General features: G+C 44.3%; 1 protein-coding gene across 3 annotated transcripts; it reads right to left on the bottom strand.

Annotated features, from left to right (window-relative positions):
• Window positions 1-998: 998 nt before the first annotated feature.
• Window positions 999-21,425, bottom strand: LAYN (layilin). Of its 3 annotated transcripts, XM_508749.8 has the most exons (8): window positions 21,028-21,335; window positions 20,371-20,394; window positions 17,732-18,029; window positions 12,180-12,337; window positions 7,372-7,404; window positions 6,675-6,758; window positions 4,317-4,419; window positions 999-1,872 (listed from the first exon to the last, which is right to left on the bottom strand). In XM_508749.8, exons 1-8 carry the CDS (start codon window positions 21,110-21,112, stop codon window positions 1,509-1,511), a joined length of 1,149 nt encoding a protein of 382 aa, XP_508749.4. In that variant the 5' UTR covers window positions 21,113-21,335; the 3' UTR covers window positions 999-1,508. The 3 variants fall into 3 exon arrangements, with proteins under 3 accessions (XP_508749.4, XP_001143776.3, XP_063639478.1); XM_001143776.7 differs by lacking the exon at window positions 20,371-20,394 and having other exon boundaries at window positions 21,028-21,425; XM_063783408.1 differs by lacking the exons at window positions 12,180-12,337; window positions 20,371-20,394 and having other exon boundaries at window positions 21,028-21,236.
• Between the last annotated feature and the right edge of the window lie 1,569 nt (window positions 21,426-22,994).

Below are 22,994 nucleotides of genomic sequence, written 5' to 3'. Positions count from 1 at the left end.
GGCTGTCTGAAGCAAGAATGGAACCTTGGGCATTTTAGAGCAGTGAATCAGTCCTTCAGGACCATGTGCTCAGTTTTTGCTTGAAATGTAACCACAAAACACACTTCCCAAAACAGGGAGTTTTGTTTCCTAGTATATTCAGTTCTGCAGTAGGGCAGATAATTTGGCAGGGATTCCAATCCACTACATTCGATACTGCTTTGACCCAGACTAGTTAACTCTAGAGGTTGGGGCTCCATATGTGAAGCAAAGTTGCTGAGCTATTAAAAAGTAAGACATATGAGGAAAGGTTAAAATATGAGATTATGAAGCTGATTGAGGGAAATTGCTGGTGATTTAAATAATGGCTTTCAGACCTCCAATGTGTATATGATTGATGCTGGGCTGAGAAACTTTTCTCTGAATTTGAGGCCAAACACAATTGAAACAATGAGGTCTGTCAACAAAAGGTAGAACTGTCATCATTATTAGTCATGTTATGTTGATGCTGCAGTAACAAACACGCAAACAGAACAACGTGTAGTATCAGGGATGGGAGTACATAAGCCTAGAAGCTGAGACTCAAATTTCATTTTTAGTTTCTTTAAAAAATATTTTTGTTTAGAGACAGGGTCTCATTCTGTTGCCCACGCAGGAGAGCAGTGGCGTGATCCTAGCTCACTGCAGCCTCAACCTCCTGGGCTCAAGCAATTCCCCCACCTCGGCCTCCTGAGTAGCTGGGACTGCAGGCGCATGCCACCATGCCCTGCTAATTTTTAAATTTTTTGTAGAGTCAGAGTCTCACTATTTTGCCCAGGAAGGTCTCGAACTCTTGAACTCAAGCTATCCTCCAACCTTGGTCTCCCAAGGTTCTGGGATTACAGGCGTCAGCCACCGCGCCTCGCCTCATTTTTAGTTTTGCAAGTAGTTAGATATTTCCAAGTTTGGATGTCAGGAGAAACAAAAAAAGGTCCCCTGTGGCCACATGCAGAGGAAGGGCTGTAGACACAGACTAACACTCTGTTTCCTGCTCTTTATTTGATTTTATTCTTTGAAAAAAACAGATATGAGAATTGCCGATGCGCAGGCCAGCCTGTGCTACCATATGTGGGCTTTGAAAAGATTCTGGATTTTCTGTCTGTGTGATAATATGTGCTGCTGTATAGAGCAAGGAAAACAGAACTTAGAGGTGGTTTTCCAAGCTCCATAGCCCATCTTTATCACTGCCAGGTAAAGCACTGTCCCTTAAAAGTTATATACAACCAACCAAGTGACATTTATTGAGACTCTACTATGTGCCAGACCTGGGCAAGGTACCTTTTTATAAGGTCGAGCTGGATGACTGGCTGGGATAAAGGATACAGCCAAAACGTGGGGGTCCAACAGGAGGTCGTGGGGACCACATGCTCATCCACAGGACCTGATCTAAGCTTGTTCATAGACCTTCTGTGTATTTTCCTTATAGAAAATAAGAGAATTTTGCTTATCATTTCTTTTCCATTCTTGTCAGTTTCAGTTTTTTATATGTCCTAATAACCATATATTTCATTTTCCACCCATCCAGACTCCTTGCTCCTCCCCATTTGGTCTGGGGAGAACTCATAAATGTCATTGGTCACAAATCCACTCTCCACGCTCACCAGAGTCACAAACCCACTTTCTGATGGGTTCACAGCCATGTTGTCATAGTCACAAGACATGTCATCGGGAGTGGCTTCTCCCGAACACACTCGGAATGAAATATTCTTCAGGTCTGGCCGGGTCTCAGCTAAGTCAGCTTCGCTTTGTTTTCTTATGATATTGTAGACCTCTAGGTCCGGGCTGTTTCCCTGGTGAGGAGAGGGCCAGATGGTGTGTTGCTTCTTTGTGCTAGGGTCTGGCTGCTCCCGTTTTCTAGGAAGAAAGAAAACCAGGGCTGAGTGTTTTAGACCAGGTGATTGAGAATACCCTTGTGCTTCCTATTGAGACCAGAGGAAGCAGCCCTGGGCAGTCACCCAGCTGCATGTCTCGTCTATGTAACTTACAGGCCAGGGCTTCGGAGTGGGAGGGAACCAAACAGGGAGATGTTATGTTCAAAGTGATTGTGTATCTGTCATTCACTGCTGCCCAAGTGTGGGCAGGGTTATTATCCTGGGGTTCCCTAGAGTCCCTGGAGTGTCCAGGGATAGAACTGAATAGGGAGAAAATACCACATTACAAAAAAAAAAAAAAAAAAAAAACACCTCAGCTGTGCACAGTGGCCCACGCCCTGTAATCCTAACACTTTGGGAGGCTGAGGCAGGTAGATCACTTGAGCCCAGGAGTTTGAGACCAGCCTGGGCAACATGTTAAAACCCCATCCCTATAAAAGATACAAAAATTAACCAGGCATGGTAGTGCACACCTGTAGTCCCAGCTAGTTGGGAGGCTGAGGTGGGAGGATAACCTGGGAGGTCAAGGCCGCAGTGAGCTGTGATGGTACCACTGCACTCCAGCTTGGGCGACAGAGTGAGACCCTGTCTCAAAAATAAAATAAAATAAAATAAAATAAAATAAAATAAAATAAAACCAAAACAACAAAAAACACAACTCATTCATAAGTGAAATTTAGCATGTCCTTCCATTATGAATGTAAGAGATAAAACAGCAGGATTAATAATATCTTTGACTTGATCACTACTAGAAATTATAGATGTTTTCATATCACAGTTATAGATGCCTTGAAATATTTTACCCTCATCTCTACTTCAAAATTATAATAATTATACCCAGCACTAAATAAAGAAGCATTAATAAAGGAGTACATGTATTACTAATCACATATTCATTTTTGGAAATATTTTGCTAAACTATATAACAGTATGATTGCTTCCTTTGCAACCCAATGTATTTTATTTTATGCATTTAAAATATTGTACTGGGCTGGGTGTGGTGGCTCATGCCTGTAATCCTAGCACTTAGGGCAGCTGAGGTGGGCGGATCACCTGAGGTCAGGAGTTCGAGACCAGCCTGGCCAACATGGTGAAACCCATCTCTACTAAAAATACAAAATTAGCCAGGCATGGTGGTATGTGCCTGTAATCCCGGCTACTTGGGAGGCTGAGGCACGAGAATCACTTGAACCCGGGAGGCGGAGGTTGCAGTGAGCCGAGATTGTGCCATTGCACTCCAGCCTGGGCGACAGAGAAAGACTCTGTCTCAAATATATATATATATATATTTAAATAAAATAATAAATAAAATAAAATATTGTTCTGGAAGGAGTCCATAGGCCTCACCAGACTGCTGCAGGGCACAAAAAAGATTAAAAACCCTTGGGATAGACAGACACCCCAGCTTTAGAGTCACAATTCCCAAATCCTGGTGAAGTACAAAACAGAGAGTCAGGAAAGGAAATCAAGAACCAACTGAGTAGGCAGAGTAGGCAGCTGGAAAATATGCTTGTAATTTTTTGAACTAAATTCTACTTTTAGATTCAAAGGAAATAACTAATAAAATAATCCCAATAATAGGTAACATTTAAGTGCTTAGTATATACTTATTCTGCAAGCATTAACTGCCTTAATCCTTATAATAATCCTATAAGGAAGTTACAGTTAAATGAAATAGATTTTACATTGGAATCTTACTAATTCATCTCAAATTGGTCTTTAAAGGGAGTCAAATCTTAAATTGGGCCTTAGTTTTCCTGTTGTAAATGGGAATACTAGACATCTTCTCCGTATACCATGATGATGGAGAATAAAAAGGTAACTGAGAAGAGCTTTCAGTACTAAAAAATAAAAATAAAATAAAATAAAATAGTGGCACACGATCCTGACCATATACAGAAATTGTTGATGCCACCTAGTGTAGCTATTTTATAGCACTCTATACTTGTGTACTGACTTAAAAGAAAAATCAATTAAAAGGAATTTGGCTCTTTCAGTTTGAATTAAGTGGTTTAGTTTCAGATGTTTACCAGAATACTTTGCAGCAGTCATTTTTCATATGGCTCACTATTCATTCCTTCACTCAGTCCACAAACATTTTCAGAGTGAGGGCATACATTCATGAGAGCATTTTTGCTGGGTGACGTGTGAGTGCACGGGAGGTGAATAATGCAAATTCACCCTTCAAGTTGTTTTAAAATCTTCCACGTACGGACAGTAAAGCAAGTAAGATCACTCTCTTAATCACAACTAAGCACAAATGCCTAGTACTTCTGAATGCCCTGGCCTGTCAGAGAACCCACTCTCCAATCTGCAATGGTGATACTCTTGGTGCTGCCGTGGGTTTTAATGAAGTAAACAAGGCAATATCCAAATCTCAAAGAGAGCAGAAGATGCAAAGGTTTACACAATGAAGGTTTTACTTGCCTTCTTCTACAGATCCAAACCCAACATACAACTGTGGTGACCACAAGGAGGAGGAGAAGGGGAATGCCGGGGATTAGGATGTAGGCCAGATTCAAGGCAGCTTCTGAAAAGAAAGAAAGCACATGATCAGCATTGGCTGTTTTTTGTTTTGTTTTTCTGTGCTTCAAACCAGGCTTAAAAAAAGCATAATCGTCAAAAACCACTTGTACCCCCAAATCTATTAAAATTAAAAAATTAAAAAACAAAACAAAGAAAAAGCCTAATCAACATAGAGTATTCCAAAGAGCTCATTCCTGAGTGATCAAGACACATCTAGCCAGTTAGCAAAGAGTCTTCTGGTTTCGATGGATGAGCATTTTCTACCTGTCTTATTACCCTAAGTGATAATGAAAATCAGTTTAAATTTTTAGGTCTTCCAAATATCAGAAGGGCACTTTTGTTAATTAAGCTTTTTGTTTTTTGTTTTTTTCAGAGAAAAGAGAGTTCCTCTTTTCTTGTCCTCCCTTAGTAAAGCAGGGGCCGCTGGGGCAGTGTTGATGCTTTTTCCTCCAAGGACAGTCACGGAGTTCCCACAATGGGATGGGGGAAAGAGAGGGAAAAAGAAGCAAGCCAGAAGTTTCGGTGTCATTACCAGGAAAGAGGTCACAGGAAGCAAGTAAATTACAGTGTAAAACCTTTCCGACATTTCTAAGACCAATTAGATTCAGCTGGGTCCATGAGCCATGACTGTGAAGAGCACTTAGAGGCTTACTTTTCTGAACTTTCTAGTCCTTTAAGACTTAGAACCAAAGATGTTCCCCTCAAGTGGCTTTGGGAGGAATCAAGGATTGGAGGCTAACCCTCTTCCTACTCCCACTGACCCAAGCTTCCTGACTATCCAGAGGCTGTTGGCTTTTTTTCTGTGAGATTGCAAACCTGACCACCACTAAAACCCCTAAACCCTCAAAACCCACTTTAAATACCACCATAATAACAATGAGCAATAGAAATGCCACCCACCTTTGCAGAGCACTTTGTACTTTTTTCACATATATGTTATATAATAAAGAATCTGATGGGCCTTTGTCCCTGGTTCCTGGGAGAGAGGCTCTAAATCCTTGGACTCTCCCAAGTAATAGGAGTGAATTTGTTATTCATGAGCCCCTCAGACCATAAGAGAGTTTATAAGGAGATGATTCAGGACGGGGGCTGGCCATGCCAGAAAGACCAACCATGTGATGATAGGGTTGGGGCTTTGAGCCTAGTGATAGCAGCCTGACCTCTTTTGGAGACTGCTATGCATTGATACCCCCAATAAAACCTCTGGACACGAAAGCTCTGTGGAGCTTCCTGGTTGGTGAACACACTGATGTGCCAGGATGCTAATGCATCCTGATTCCATGGGGTGGGGGATGACAAGGAAACTCCTCCCAGACGTCCTGCTATGTGTCTTTTCATTTGGCTGATCCTGATTTGTATCCCATACAATCAATCTAGTCATAAATATACTATTTTCCTGAGTTCTGTAGGTTGTTCTAGTGAATTATCAAACCTAAGAGGTGGGGATCATGAGCACTCCTGGATTTGTAGCCAATTGGTCAGAAATGCAGGTGGCCTGGGGACCCCTAAACTTGCAGTCAATGTCTGAAGTGAGGGCAGTCTTGGTATGAGTTGTGCTCATGAGCTGGAGTGTGTGCCAACTCTGGAATTTAGTGTCAGAACTGAACTGCACTATTGCAATATCCTATTTCATTTTATGGACACAGTTGTGCTCTCAGGTAGGTAAGAAAAATATTATTACTTCCATTATGCAAACAATTAAACTGAAGCACAGAGAAGTAAAGTGGTTTTTAAAAGTTGCCCAGTGACAAAAACTCAGATGTCCTTATTGAACTTCAGGGCGAGAGTGAGTTTGAAATCCATTAGCACTCTAATGTGTCATCCTATTTTCTTTTACCTTTTATGATTTAGCATTTTAAATGTTTTTGTCTATTTCTTCTCTTTGTTTTGCAGATGAATATTAATCATAGATGTTATGCATCACAGCTTGGGTCTTTCTGCTCTTATTTCTCTACATTTTCTCTCTCAGTCCTCACTCCACCTTACCCCACATGACCTCTGAGTGGCTCCCAAGGCTCTGTCTTCATGCAAATTTTTCACCCGCTGTCTGATTTCCCCAGTCATCTTAGGATAGTTCCATCTGCATATTTCATTGATGAAACCTAGCATTTAGTACAGCTTTTGCAAAGCCACACATGCCCTGTCTAGTTCTATTTTTAGGTAGCTGTGGGAAAGAACAAAGTAGGGAATTCAACCATGGGTAATTTGTAATCAAGGGAGCCTGATTATTCATCTTTCCCAGGAGAGTTTTGTACATACCTCTACTTTCTTTAAATGTTTTTTTGGCATCTTCTTCCTGTGTTTCTTCTGGAAGTACAGGTGTTGTCAGCTCTGTTTCCTCACCTGGAGAGAGACACATGGACTTGTGAACTTGAAGAAAGGCATAATTCAGGTATTCTTTGAGGTCCTACCATGTTCAAATTGGGATGCAAAAAAGCTGTAGAAATTTTGCCAGCACCATCTATAAATGTAGAAAAGTAAAGGGTTGAATTTGCTGCACTAGAGGTTTAAATTATCTTTGTCTTTTTGGTGAGACCCTTGCTGTCAAGAATCCAGTACTAAAACAATCAAGAAGCAGCTGACATCAAGGTACATAAAATACCAAGGTGTCAAGGGGAAGGGCCAAGGACTCACTTCTAGGACCATAAATTAACAGTTTGGCTCATTTTTTTTGGTCTCATTAGATTAAATTATTCCTTTGATATTGTCAATGATGACAAGTAACACCCCAAACAAAATTTGTAACTGTTGCTTTTCAGCTGTGAGAACACTAGAAAATGAGATGACTAAACTAGCTGTCATGGCTGGGTGTGGTGTATACCTGTCCCAAATGCCTGAGTTAATACCAGTAGTTTTTCTGTTGAATAATCCAGTCCAAAGGACATAGGGCTTTAAACCTGTGAGGAGGGGCTATGAAACAGCCCCAGTTAACCCAAATCTCAAGTAACAGGCTTACCTTCAGCTTCTCTAGAAGGAACTGCTGGTTTCTCTGTAGTAGAAAGAAACAAAAACAAAAATAAGTAGTAAGTTTTTATGGCATCTGAATGAAATCAACCACAGCCTCATGGCATCCATTTATTTGCTGATTCATTCCTCCGATAAACTTTATTTGTTGTTATCAGATATCAGGAACTGGGCTAGTAAATCAAAATAATTGCTTTTGCACAAAGACTAACCTTCCCCAGCTTTATTTCGGTGCTTTTTTGTTTTTAAAAAAGTATTTAAAAACCTTTAAATATGATAATTTCCAAATATACAAAAAAGTAGAAAAACTGGTATAATGTACCCTGTGTATTGTCATGCAGCTTCAACTCCTATCAATGTATAGCTCATCTAGTTTCAACAATAATCCCTACTCCTCTCCCCTGCACTCCTGGCCTGGATTATTTTAAAGCAGTCTAAGACATTTTTTCAGTTCATAATGGGGATGTTTTAGAGGGCAACAAACACTGATCTCCAAGTAGTGAAAGTGGTTTAGGGGCTCAGTAGACCACTGGCCAGCACCAAGGCAGAGGCTGGTGCTCTGAGCTTTTGTACATATTTCAAAGTGTCTTGAGAATATCAGGTTGTACAGATAATTGACATCAAATGTTTTTGCTTTTGACTGGGAGTGTGTCCACCTGTTGTATTGGCAATGAGTCTCTTATGCCAATCAGACGCTCTGATGTTCGTAGGGACAGGGTCTTTGAGGGAAAGACCTTAAAAATCACAGTCTTAAGGCCAGGATGTCAAGCCCATTCTGAAGTTTCACTCAGAAAGGACAAAAACTTTTAGTCATCTTCCCATAAGAGTGTGTGTGTGTGTGTGTGTGTGTGTGTATAGGTGATGTAAATCCATTTATTTAAAAAAACCCAGTTATACAATGTCTACTATATGAGAGAAACTGTTCTAAGTGTTTTTTTTTTTTTTTTATGTGAGAGAGTCTTGCTCTGTCACCCAGGCTGGAGTTCAGAGGCACAATCTTGGCTCACTGCAACCTCCGCCTCCCGGGTTCAAGTGATTCTCCTGCCTCAGCCTCCGAAGTAGCTGGGATTACAGGCATGCGCCACCACGCCTGGCTAATTTTGTACATTTATTTTTAGTAGAGATGGGGTTTCACCACATTGGTCAGGCTGGTCTCAAACTCCTGACCTCAAGTGATCCACCAGCTTCAGCTTCTCAAAATACTGGGATTACAGGCGTGAGCCACTGTGCCTGGACTGTTCTAAGTGTTTTATAAAATCAAACTCAATTAATCCTGATAACAGCCTTATTATTATTGTTGTTTATTTATTTATTTATTTATTTTTGAGATGGAGTCTCGGTCTGTCGCCCAGGCTAGAGTGCAGTGGCGCGATCTCGGCTCACTGCAAGCTCCGCCTCCTGGGTTCCCGCCATTCTCCTGCCTCAGCCTCCCAAGTAGCTGGGATTACAGGTGCCCGCCACCACACCCGGTTAATTTTTTGTATTTTTTAGTAGAGACGGGGTTTCACAGTGTTAGCCAGGATGGGAGGTGGCCTTATTATTATTCTGGTTTTGTACATGAGGAAACCAAGATTCAGGGAGATTAAGTAACTTGCCCAAATCTCACAGCTGATAAGTAGCTGTAAAGGAATTTCAACCAAATACATTCTAACAAAAATTAAAATAGTAAGGAGACATAACTGTGCTAGGTAGCGGAGATAAAACAGCAAACGAGAAAGAATCTCAGCCCTCTAAGAAGCTTATATTCTACAGGATAGCCATAAAATCTGGAAATACAGGAAAATATTAATGAACATTGATTTTGTGATATTACACTGGAATACGTAATAACATGATCTATTCAACACATAATCTATTCATACTGTTGTCCCTCCATACTTCAATCCACAGTGCAAAGTTAAAAACGGCACATCATTGCAGCATTTCCATCAATCCCTGCACGTGCATCTGTGTTGCCTCATGATTTGTTTCTGATATTCACTGAATATGCCTGTGCCTTTAGCACACCCCAGAAGTAAGCAAGTGTTCAGCTATGGCTAGCATGCTGCCTACTCTACATGATTATTTTCTCAAATCTAGTTTTATATATTATCATTCACCCAGTTCCTTGCCACTCTGACATAATGGGATGATGCGCCCTCCTGCTGGAACCACAGGAGTGAGCTTCCCCAGCCCATCAAGTGGTTAAACAGGTAAGTTTCCAGACTTCATGCCAATCATGTAGTGAAGGGGACAGCCTTATAAATAGGTAGTTAAAGTACTGTGTGGGTGAGGTGCTACGATCCTTATAGGAGAGACACCAAACCTAGCTTTGAGGGGCTCTGGAAGGCTTTCCAAAGGAAGTTATTTTTTTAACTTCTTATTTTGAAACATTTCAGATTTATGAAAATTTGCAAGAATGGTACAAAGAATTATCCCATATCCTTCACCTTATCATTTCATCACATTTCATTTACTTAATTATTCTCCCTCTTTCTTATCTCTCCTCTTTCTCTCTATCTTTGTATCACATACACACGTTTATGTGTGTGTGCATACATGCATATATATATATATATATATATACACACATACACATACATAACATTTTTCCTGCAAACAAGTTGCCAGCATGGTGCCCCTTTACTCCTAAAGATTTTTGTCCATATTTACAAAGGGAAAGGGGCCTTTCCATGTATAACCACAGTACAGTGAACAAAAGCAAGAAATTAACATTGATGTAATACTATTTTCTAATCTACTGATCTTATTCAGATTCTACCAATTTTCCTAATAATGCCATTTATAGGAAATCATCACATCATGTTCAGGATCCAACCCAGGATCACTGGTTGCACTTAGCTGTTAGGAGAGAAGGTGTTGTTTAATCTGAAGCCAAAGGGTGAGAATGAGTTGGCTGGGAAAGGGGTGTTTCAAGCACAGGAAACAGAAATTAAGAGCTCTTGGGGAATTCCATTTGGTACAAAGGTGTTGGAATAGGATGAGGAGAGGAGTTAGAGTGGTGAGAATTGAGCTGGACAGGTCGGCAAGAGTCTGGTTGTGCCGATCCTCTTCTGGCATGCTAAGGTGTGTAAACTATTCTAGGCATGGGTGGCCAAAAACAGGCAGTGTGTTAGTTTTTCTCCATGTGCCCACCTCCCTCTATTGGATCCATTCTCTGTCCTCTGTGCCTTGGGAGGTTGAGGTCTATAAACTGTTTCAATGGGGCTTCCTTGTTCCCTTGTTCTTTGGTCTCTGATTGGACTTAGCCAATGAGAGGCAAAGGCAGAAGGTCAGAGGATAGAAGGAAAGAGAAGTCTCAGTATTTATTCCCCATGCCCCCATCCCACGTCAGCATGGTTTGATAGTAGCTGCATTTTGTGGTAATAGCTCCTGCTGGGCGGGTCCTCTTTCATGACCCCAAGCTTTTCCCGGGTTCTGCTAAAACCATTCCCTCCTTTTATTCCTTCAGGCCTGGACGTAACAGTTCCCCATTGTAGCTAGTCCCTGGATATTTTACCATCTCTTGCTCTTTGCCTACACCTCAGCAAATGTCCCTTTTATTACACTTTCCTCATTAAACCCTTTGTGTGTGCCATCTTTTTCTTGCCAGGACTTAGTGTTACTAATATAGGCAATAACAAAAGTAATGAAGAATATGATTTTTTCCAAGAAGATGCCAAGTCCAAAATAAAAGGATATTAAAGCAAATTTCAAAATCTCACATTTCAAAAACTGTTAAAGGAAGTGCAAAAATTTAAACCATGGAGCTATTAATAATAGAATATAATTAACAAAAGTGATGGAAAGCCAGTATGTAAGAAGTGCCTTGCTGTCACTGCTTTATAAAGGTGACTTGCTAAGTCAGTCTAGGTCTTTGCAATCTCCCCGCCTGAGACAACGCTGTATGGTGGGGAGGGCCAGGTCACTGGAGAGAAGAATTCATCCGAGAGGACAAAGAGAGAGAAAAACATCTTTTAGCAGCAAAAATTGCCACCAAACCATAGTCCAGTTCAAACAATTTTAAAATGACAGGATTACTTAGTCCCAAACTAGATATAACTAACAAGTCACTCTACTCCTATCAAGAAAGAATGCAGAATTGGGGCTAAGCAGTTGGCTTTAGGGAAGTGAGAAGCTTCAAGGGCAGATTAAGAATCAGTTCAAATTCAAATCTGTCAGTTATAATGGAGAAGTCTGGGAAACCCAAGTATAGTGAAACTACAAGCTTGTAGCCAGTTCAAAACCCTAACAGATCTGGAAGCAAATGTAAGTTGAATTTGCAAGGCATTAAATACAGGGTGGTCTGAGAGTTTAAATCTGCTCATCAAATTACCTGCTATCTCTGCCCAGTGAAATTGCAGTTGGTGTACTTTATCATTTACGTATGTATCGTGCTTCCTTAAAACCCCAGAAAATAATCTCACTGGGCTGTTAGAAGACTTGTAGGAGCAATGGCCAGCTTATTCTAAGCCCCTACAGCCAATCTCACATGTGGAAAGAGTAATAATTTGTGGCTGTCCACTTAAAGGGCTTATTTCCTGATGTTCTCGTAAGACTTGCTTTATCACACATAAATTAGACCTTTTCTTTTTCTCATCCCTTCTCTTAACATCTGATAACCTTTCCTTTGCTAGGATTACTCCTCGGTGAGGAATTGTCATTACATTGCCCTTTACAAGAATTCTTAAGGTTTTATGTTGCTGGCATTTGCAACAAGCTTTCTCAGAGACCACATGACAAATTCTTGGTACTAGCAGCAGCTCATGAAATGAGAGAAGTTGAGAATTCAGCCGCATAGCTTGGGAGAGGATTCATTACCATCAGAATATTTGCAAATGAAATTGTTCTTCATGTTGCACCGGTCATCATTCCACCGGAACATGTAGGGGCCTCCGATGCCAGCGGGTGCCGATGGCTGATGGTACATGACCACGCAGACCTCGCTGCCGCAGGACGGCTCATCCACATACCAGTTCCTGTAGGGAAGGGATCAGCAGTAGAGGCAACTGGAGAAGGATCCCCTGAGACTTCAAAGCCTTTGTTTTCCCGTCAAGTCTCACTGAGCCATAAACATAAGATTCTGCCTCAGAACGTGATACAGAGAGAGGTAGGAATTGAAGTACTGCCAGTAAGCAGAACCACACGCATTCTCATATGGACATCACAATCAATCATCTGACATTTGCCACAATCTCTTTGCAGGGAGGAACATGCCACCATATGATGTCTGTAAAGTAATTATGAGAAAAAGCAGCCAGCAGGGCTAGTCTGGACGATCTTATTTCTTTCTTGCTTTTTGCTAATTGGGTTTGTTTGTCTTTTTTTAGATCTCAGATGCACTGAGAAGAGACATGGCTTATCTCATCCAGAGCTTGCCCTGCTCTCATCTCTCCATGATTTTCAACAGCCACCAACTGCCTTTTCAGCCCTGGGAAGTAGATAAGAAATTCAAGCACATGAGCAAGACATTCCAAACATAGAGGCTGTCAAAACAGGTGAAAGGGTGGGGACAAAAGCAGGAGGACCATTTGGTCTTTTTCAGTTTTTAAGTTGTTTCCACTTGATAAGGCTGATGAGCCCCTCAGCCTCTACCTCCAGATGTCTTGTCTTTGTCTCCCTAGCCCCCTAGAGGGGTGCATTAGCAACCTTACACTACTATCCAGTGGCACTTGAAACTAAATGGTGCTGCCACCCAGTTGGATATGTGGGTGCCAGGTTAAAGCCTTGGATCTTATGGAGCGTTTACATCTGTGAGTACCCACCCCATGTGCTGACTCAGGGCTGGGCTTTGTAACCTCCCTGGTTAGTTGCCTGAGCTGTTTCCTTCTAGGGCTCAGATCTTGCTCTGATGCTCAGAGCAGGCAATGCTGCTCTGCTTAGCTCTTGTCAGAGCCCTCTTCAGGAAAGAGACAGCTAAGAGACAGCTCTCCCTGTAGCGCCACAGTAAGGCTCTGCTTAAGTCCTGTATTGTTGTCTACTAAAAGGAACATCCTTTGCTGCACTCACTGGATTGAATTTCCTGGAAAATAGCTTAGCTTACAATAAACACTCCTTGGATACTATGCCTGGACAGCTGGGGGCACCTCATTAGTTATCTCCAGTCCAGATTCCAGCCCTGTTGGGCCTCCTACCCTGACTTGCCTTGTTCCCCTCCCCACTGGCCTTATGGCTTTACATTATTTTGTCTTATAGGTTGAATATTATGTCTGGCGTATAATTTCTGTACTTGAGCCAATTTTCAGACCCAGAACTCACTGATAGAGAGGCCAGGTTTCCAGTAAGAAGGACCTTGCAACACCACGGCAGGTGCACATGGTAATAACTTCCCGTTTTTCCCTAAAGGGATCCATGGCTATTTCCTCCAGTAACCATACAGCGGGGAAGAGGGAATATCCAAATATTACAAGGGCTGTTGGACACAGGGTGCAAGTTGACATTAATACTCAGACTTAAAGTGTCATCAAAGCTACCCATTAGAATGGGAGCATACTGGGGACACGTATTAAGTAGAGGTCTGGCCCAGGATCAGCTCATAGTGGCACCCAGCCAGTCATCATTCCCCAGTCCCCAAATATATGAATTGAACAGACATATTTTTAGTTGGTACAGTTCCACATTGGTTCCTTGGCCTATGATGGGCAGGTTGAGCTGCGTCGTCTCTTGGTCTACTTACCTGTGGGGCAAGAGCTATCACGGTGGAGAATGTCAAGTGGGGAAGCCTTTGAAACTGCACTCCTCCCCACCCCTGCCATGATAATAAATCAACAACAATATCTTATCCAGGGAAAGATGGCAGGAAGTAGTGTCACCCTTAAAGACCCAAAGAATCCAAGAGTGGTGTTCCCCATTGCATCTCTAGTTAATTCACTAGTCTTGACTCCTGAAAACACCAGGCAGATCCTGAAGGTGATAATAGAGTAGCACAAACTCAACCAAGTGGAAGCCTGATTGTGGCTGCCTGTGCCATATGTGGTGTCTTTGCTAAAGCAGGTTAACATGCCCTTGGGTACCTAGTATGCAGATCCGGTGAACACATTCTTTTCCTTCTGTATCAGAAAGATAATCTGAAACAGTTTGTTGGGATGGACAACAGTATATACTTATGGTCTTGACTCAAGGCTATATTAATTTTTACCGTCCTCTGTCATAATATGGTGTAAAGAGATCTGGATTTCCTAGACATCTTGCAGAAAATCACACTGACCTACTATATGGCTGACATCATGCTAATTGGAACAGATGAGCAAGAAGTGGTTAGTACACTGGATGCCTTGGTAAGACTTATGTACTCCAGAGGGTTGGAGATAAATCTTATGAAGATTCAGGAGCCTACCACTTCAATAAAATGTGTGGGTGTCTAGTGATCTAGGGAATACCAGAACATCCCTTTCAAATTAAAGAACGAACTATTGCATCTTGCAGTAATTTGAAGAATGAAGCATAGCACATGGTAGGTCTCTTTGGGCTCTAGAGGCAGCATATTTCACACCTTGGAATATTGCTCTGGCCCATAAACCAGGTGACATGGAATACAGCCATTTTGAGTAGGAGTCACAGCAGAAAAGAACTCTGAAGTGGATCTAGGCTGTGTGCAAGCAGATTTGCCACTTGGGCCATATGATGCAGCAGCTCCTATTATTAGAGATGTCAGTGGTGGGAAAAATTATGCCATACAGAGTTTGTGACAAGCCTCAATGACAGAATCACATGCAGACCCATAGGATTTTGAAGCAAGGCCATACCATCTGTAGCTGAAAATTAGTCACCTTTTGAGAAACAATTCCTGGCTGGCTACTAGGCAAGGAGCACCAGAGACCATGAAGCACAACCTGCCCATCATGAGCAAGGAACTGTCAGACACACCTAATCGGAGATTAGGCAAGCTTGGAATAGATCCGTTGTAAGATGGAAGAGGTACATCCAGGACCAAAGAGCACTGCATAAGCAGGTAAAGCAGACTTCCATGACATCTGCCACTGCTGGACCAGAGCCTCTTCCTTAGCTCACATCTGTGACTGCATGGAGGAATCCCTTGTGACTAGCTGATACAGGCAGCCTGAGCCTGGTTCAAGGGTAGGTCAGCTAAGTATGGGAGTACACAGTGAAATGGACAGCAGCTGCACTGCAGTTTCACTGAGGTGGCCTTGAAAGAGACCAGTAAGGGAACATCTTCCCAATGGCCAGAGCTTTAGTTGGTACATCTAGTTAACCACTTTGTAAGGAAAGGGAAATTATTGGAGATTAGAATATATAAGAACTAGGGGTAAGGTAAATAGCATGCCCAGCTGATCAAGAGTCTAAATGGAAATAGACTGGAAGGTTGTGGACTAGGAAGTTTTGGATAGAGGGATGTGACTATACATAGAAGAGTGAACATAAAATATGCAACTCTTTCCATCAGATATTAAAGACCACCAGGAAACATCTACTTAGAAGAGGCACTGAACAAGCAGGGAGACAAAATAACTCAGCTAGGTAATGCCAGCCAGCCTGTTATCAGCCACCACAGTGCTAGTACAATAGATACTAATAGGTAGTGGCAGAGATGAAGGCTATGGATGGCCTCAACAGATTGGCTCTCATTCACTAGGGCTAATCTAGCTATTGCTACTGCCGAATGTTCAACTTCCAGCAACAGAAACCAATGCTAAGTCTCTGACACAGCACCAACACTTGAGGACACCAACGTGGCACTTGGTGGCAAGTTGACTACATGGGACTTCTGAAAGAGGCAATAACTCACGTGCCCTTTATACAGTCCTGTGTTTCCAAGAATAAGAATACATGGGTTTGGGAGCTGAGGGGTGGAAGCAGGAGTAGCCTCGTTTTAGAATCGCTGGCAGTGACCCACTTAGGAATTTGTGCTTCTTGTCTCTGCAACACTGGGATCTGGAAGTTTAGAGGTCCTGGTTCCCACAGGGGACTGTCAGAAGATACAAGAATCTTACTAAACGATGAGTTATCACTGTCATTTGGACACTCTGGAATCTTTGTGTCCAGGGACCAGCAGAGAAAAAGAGAAGACATTGTTTTGGCAGGAGGTAAGTGGCCCTAACCATCAGGAGGAGATAGGCCTGCTGTTATGTATTATGGGCAAGGAGTTATCTATTTGGGTACCTCTTGGAATCTGCTTGCCCAATTTTGATGGTCAATAGAAAAGTGCACTAACTCTAGCATGATAAGGGCAAGGCGACTAGGACCTCAGATTCTTCAGATATGAGGATGTGGATCATGCCACAAGGTCAACCGTTGAGACCAGCAGACGGTAAGGGAATCTGGACTGGCTAATAGAGTAGGGAGGTCAGTAAGTACCATCTGTGGCCCTGGGACCAGCTGCACTGATGGGAAGTGTAGTTCATCCTACTAACCCTCCTTTCTAAAGTTTCTCCCAGGAAGACAGGCTCATGAGAATCCTGGAGGAGCTACTCCCAGAACTTATATGAAGATGTGCACCTGATCAGTGTAATGGGTGGACTAAGATAGATGCTGATGTGCTGCCTTAAATGTAATAGGTAAAAAAAATATATATATATATTTGTTAAATTTTGGGGGGGTACATAGTAGGTATATGTTAAAGAATATATTTTAAAATCTTCATTCTTTTGATGAGTTTAGACCTTTCCCCATATGATTGTTTACCATTAGATTTTTTATTTTATAAACAGTCTGCTCAGGTCTTTTGTCTCTTTATATTTTGGGGTCTTAGTATTTTATTGACATATAAACTCTTTATCATAAAAAGATATTAACTCTTTGTTGGATTTGTTACACGCATTCTCCTAGTCTCATGTCTGTCTTTTAATTTTGATATTTTTTAAATGTTTGTCTATGTCATTGCATTTCTTAGGGAGGGATGATGGCAATGTCATGTTTCCAGGGTGGGGGATGAGTGAGTCTTGATGCTGTGGGTTTAGCAGGGCCCTACACACTGCAGGCTTCCTGAGGTCCCCACTTTTGGCCAATCCACAGAGTTAGATCTTGGCTCTGATTTCTTGCCCATTATTACAATTCCCTGTGGACTGGAGTCCTATCCTGAGTCATAGCCCTTTGGATCTTCAGTCTCTCCATGAGGTTCTGGTCCAAAAGGCCAGAGAGCCAGAACAACTGGCTTCAAGCATTATATGCTGTTGAAACAAGGCTGGTGGGCTGCACTCACCTGAACAGAGTTCCTTGGACATCAGTTGGGCCCAAATCAAGGCTAAGTTCACCACCTGCACTGCTTAGGTCAGCAGCTATTCTGGTGCTACTTTCCCTTCAGAGATCTGCCTGGTTGGTCTTCTCTTCCCCACTGATCTGGCACTGTGGATCCAGCCTGCCTCTTTTTTGAGTTATGTCAAGTGAGTCAGCAGCTGTGGGTTCCACACACTTACCTAAATTGTGATATGCTGCCATCAGTCCAAGCATAAAGGTCCTGGCAGGCTGTGCTATTGCTTTGTTTCTCCTCACGCCTCCTGAGCCCAATCCAGAAGTCACCATCAGATGGCAAGAGGTTTTCAATGAACTTTTCTATCAGTTTCTGTTCATCTTCAGACTCGATGCTGACTAGCTGGCCTCCGTCCCTCCTGCAGGCTTCTTTGGCTTCCTCAAAGTTCAGTCTTCGAGAAGTATCATGGAAGTAAATGACTTTATAACAAGGCCTCTGTGTCCCTCCCCGGCAGACTGGCTGCCCTAGAGAAAAAAGAAGCCAATCTATTTCAGTGTCTCAAAAAGTATACCGGGGCAGGGATGCATGGAGGCATCCAAAGGAAGGTATCCCTGGGTAGGAATTTTGGTTACACATCAGTAGACTGTTATCATGTCAGTTGGGGTTCTCAGAGCAAATTAATACTCCTTCCAGCATGGAGATGTAGTGATTTAAACTCTGATGCCTATATTGTGTAGGGACATCATGTTTTGTTTGTTCCATTACAGAATCTTAAAAAGCAAATGTTTTATTTTGACTGTCCTTTAGAAGAGAAGTAGATGAAGATTTATGGTTTCACTGAAAGGCACACAAATAACACTTTCATTAGGGAGTCTCAGGGGATAATGTGGCTTAAAGGGAGTGTCTCTGGTGGTTCTTTAAGGTAAGAGAGGCTTCCTGAAGTCAGGCGTGGGCTCCTCTATTCTGGAACCCTCTGCCTGTGCAGCAGGACTGAGAATTTGCCCAGTCTCAGGTGTAAGCAGAAGCTAAGAGCATCAGACCCACGGGGTTTTCTGCTACTGACAGTCAGCCCTCTGATCTAAAGACAACAGTTAAGGTTTACTGAACTCCTACTATGTGCCATAAACTATGGTAAGGGCTTAACATTTACTCACATACTTTATCTCATGTAACCCTCATAATAGTCCCCTGATGCAGATACTGTTTATGGCTTATTTTACAAATGAGAAAACTGGATCCCAGGGAAGTTAAGTAATTTGGCCAAGATCACACAGTGATCATCAGCATCACCGGAGTTAGAGCCCAGATCTAATTACAAAATCATGCTGGTACCAGTGAACTAAATTGCTGGCTCCCCGCTGCACCCCAGGCTCATGTTTTACTGGGAGCCTATGTAATGTGTCTTATCAGACTGTCCCCTGAAGGGCTGAAGATCATCTCAGACAAACAGATGGGATTTTACTGAGGAGCCAATAACAAATCGCTCACAGTACACACTGCTCTAGCTTGCGTCTGTGTGACTGAAGCCTTGCTGCAATGGAGACACTAACCTTATCACTCCTTTCATTCAATCAACATTTATTGAGTGTACACTCTGTGCCTGGCACTGTGCGAGGTGCTGGGAATACAGGAACAAAAGCTACTTCCTAACCCACAGGAGCACACAGCGTTATGTTTCCGGATTCAAATGTTCAAAGTGAAAACCACGTATCAACACGGGGAGTAGTCCCCCTGCAAAGAGAAAGCCAAATTGTGGGCTGTGGGTGCGAACTGCTGCCACAGTGCTGGGGGTAAAATATTTTGGTTTGGGAACCTCCTCCCAGAACTTCTGGAATGTTCTTGTTTTCCCAACTTGTTTTACAGCTGCGCAGGGAGCCAGATAGCATTCATTATTCCCAACACTGGCCAGCATATAGGGCAAGGGGCCACAGACAGATAGAACTATATGATTAGTGATAAATGAGAAAGAGCACATACATATTATCCAGAAAGCTCCAGTGAGTCTTCATTTTCTATTTCTTCTCTCATCACTTTCATAAAGGAATTCTCAATGAGCAACAAGTTATAAGAGTTCCACATCTTCTCCCTTTTCCTGTCATTATTTGGCTATTGCTGATAATAGAGAAACTCTAATTAGACTGGTCCAGCAGCACATTAGGAGGGTTCAAAAGCCAGACCTGCTTACAAGAAGGTATTCAGAGAGGCTGAGGCAGGGATGCCCCCGGGAAGGGGGCTGGGCCAGCCACGCTTCTGCAATTCCTCAAAGCTGGCTCCAAATTGGGCAGCAGAGGAGGGGCAAATGAGCCCCCAGGAACTTATCCAGCCTGGCCACCGGCATAACATAAGCTGGAGGTGAATTTCCTGACAACCCCCACTTTCCATGTTGGATTGTCAAGGGAAACATAACACCTTAAGCGAGTTTCCTGTATGGTCCAGCCTGGCCACACATCCCAAGTCTGCGGGTGAGTGCCAGAGACCGTCAGAGCTGGAAGGAGGCCCGCGGGCCGGACTGGTTCTCCTGCCTTCAGGAAGTGTCCTCTTCTCATTTGCAGGAAGGCGAAGGGTGGGAGGGCCTTCTGTTCCCCGCGACCAAGGACGGAGCCCACGCAGCCTTAACTCAAGCAGCTCAATTCAGCTTCCCACCTCTTTTGCCGCCCTGCGCCCCGCCCCCATCCTGAAACCAACTTTACATTCTTAAAATTAGTTTCGCAAGCCAGGATGCCGGAGTAGAGGAGGTTCCCAGTCTCCTCTGTCCCGTTTGGTCAAGCTGTTGGCACCCGCAAAAGGGATCTGAGAAAAGGGCACGGATGTTCTCCCCCCGACATGCAGAACAACTGAAAGAGGCCAGAAGCCAGAGCACTGTACCTCCTCTGAGGTCCAAATCCGAGGCTGCAGTGACACAACAGGAGGAAGGAAGCAGAGAGTCATTCCCCGGAGTCAGGCGGGGCTCGTCCCACACTAACTGGAGTTCTTTCCCGATCTCTAAGCGCTCTCATACCAGGCGCTCGACCCAGCCATCCAACCCCCCAGAAGAGACGAGGAGTAACAGGCAGGGTTCCCACGGCACCGCGGATCCAGCATCTCTACCCCGCTGTCTCTGCGGCCGCCTCCCGGAGAGGGCGGTAGGCGGGGGCCAGCTGGCAAGCCTGCCCCGCGGGGGTGGTCCCAAGGACTGACTCGATGCGTGTAAAGGAGCGGGCCGAAGGGGCACCCACTGGGGCAGGTTTGCCCACTGCCCCACCTCTCCTACATTCTCCAACCCACCCCCATAACTCTGGACTGGGAACGGGCTTCGAGCGTTCCAGGACGCGCAGGGAACTGCGCAGCTCCGGGAACTGGCGTGGGTCTCAGACGCCGTGCGACTGCCCCCAGAACGCAAGAGACTCCGAAGGGCTGCGTCTGGGAGTGGGGCATGGGACGGCCTTCTAGTCCCACGCGTGGCGACCCAGAAGAGGGTCAGCAGCAGCTGGGGTGCAGTGAGCCCACCCCGGCACCAGCCCCCGCCCCAGCGCGCGCACTCACCACTCAGCAGGCGACCCGTCGCGGCCCGCAGCCCCACCAGCAGCACGGCCAGCAGCACGGCCTGTAGCGCGGTTCCCGGCCTCATGGCCCGACTCGGGTGCGCCCCCAGACACTCGGGCGCTACGGCGGTGGAGCGGGCTGGCGGGCGGCGGCGTGCGCGACAACTGCAACCGCGGCAGCAGCATCTCCAGAGCACCGACGGACCGCACGGGAGGCGGGGGGAGGGCGCGGAGTCAGTTGGTCGCCCCTCCGCCCCCTGGGACGTCACTGCGAGGAGGGCAGCCCCGCTGGCTGGCCCGCCCCCGACAGCCTCCTCCAGCGAGGTTGGCGCCAGACACTCGGCCAGCCAGAGGGGGGAGAGTCGCAGAGGGGGACCAGCTCCCTGTCCCCCTCCGAGCTTCCGTGGGAGATCCCGCGTTTGCCCGAGGCGCTGGGCGGAGGAATACTTCAGTCGGGCTCCTAGGCAATCTGATAACGAGCACAGTGTGCCTAAAACTAGCACCACATCTCACCCCTCCTCTCCCGCTGACCTTAGCCAAGTTCGCCAGCTGTGCGGGTGCACCTGGAGAGAGAGGCGATGCGTGGACTCCTACCTGGGGCTCAGCAGGCCGCAGTCCCAGCACGAAGGGCGACGCCTGAGCAGGGAATGGTCGATGCAGAGAACAAACACTCACGCAGGCAGTGTGCCCACCGGCCAGGAAAGTTATGGGACACCGCGCGGATGGCGTCCAAAGAACTTGGCTGAGTTGGAGCCCTCCCGACTGAAAGGAGAGCGGCTTCTACCAGAAGCCAAAAGATGTCCCAGATCCCTGGAAGGAAATGATTCTGTTTTTTGCAGGGAACAGGTTGGGAGGTGGGGGTCATAGTTAGGGAGTTCAGCTTTGGCCCCTCGCCCCGCAGGAAAGAATGAAACTATTATCTCAGGAAAAGCTTTCCTAACCTAGCCCTCAATGTGTGCTTCCTCTTGTAAACTCCCAAAGTAGGTGTGTTTCACTTTGGTTTCGTAAACAAAATGCTTTTAAATATAGTCAAGCAATAGAGTGAGCCATCTGTCCAAAGATTAAGGCACTAAGTAGCAGAAGGTGAATCTTTCTGCCTTTTCTGCCACACCATGCTGCTGTGAAGCATAGCAGAAGCCCCACCTGGGCCACGACCTCTGGATTTTGGTTCCAGCTTTATGCTTCTTAACGTACTCTTTCTGCTTTTCAAAACAGCCAAGAAAGCAGTGATGCTTCTAAGGCCTCTAGCCACTGCAATTCTAAACAAACAGCCTGAATACAGGCTGGGGGTGAGAGGGGAGTGGGATGAATTTCAGTATCAGCTGAGACTATGGGGGAGCTCTGCTGCGGCACGTAACAGCGGTTGTGGCAGGATGAGGCCTGACCTTTATGGCAAGATCATTTATAGACCTTCCTTCTGTCCCAGTTAGAATACGTCAATGTCACATCCAACACACATTCTTCTTAGAAATTCTTGGTTATCAAAACAACTTGAGAGAACTGTTATGGTGAAAAGAAGTACTTGAGTTGGCATTTGAGGGTCTGTTTCAGATTCTGCTCTTCTTCATTTAATGTCTGTGTGGCCTTTGGCAATTCCGTTTGCCTAAGTTTCACTTAACTGTTGGTAACATTAACAGTTGCCTTAAGAGTTTAGTGAGTGTTTGATAAGGCAAATATATATGTAAATGTTCAGATATCTAGGCACTTAATGTCAATTGAAAAGGATTTATTTCTAATATTATAACATCTGCTACAACTTTAAAAAGCTGTTACTTGGGTCCACATAATTAAATCATGTCCCGACTTCTCGCTTTGATACCCTGGACCTTGGTTCAGATGGATTTTGTTAGGGTATACAGTCAACCAAACCTGGTAGATTACAATAACGGCCCCGATTCTCCACACCTCCCTGTACCCATATCCTTTACCGTATGACTTTGTAGTTTCTCTTTCTAAAGAGGCAGAGTA

Source organism: Pan troglodytes, chromosome 9, assembly GCF_028858775.2.
Source record: "Pan troglodytes isolate AG18354 chromosome 9, NHGRI_mPanTro3-v2.0_pri, whole genome shotgun sequence".
Lineage (NCBI taxonomy): Eukaryota > Metazoa > Chordata > Mammalia > Primates > Hominidae > Pan > Pan troglodytes.
Note: the sequence above shows the minus strand (reverse complement) of the source record. Positions and strands in the feature narration are given on the sequence as shown.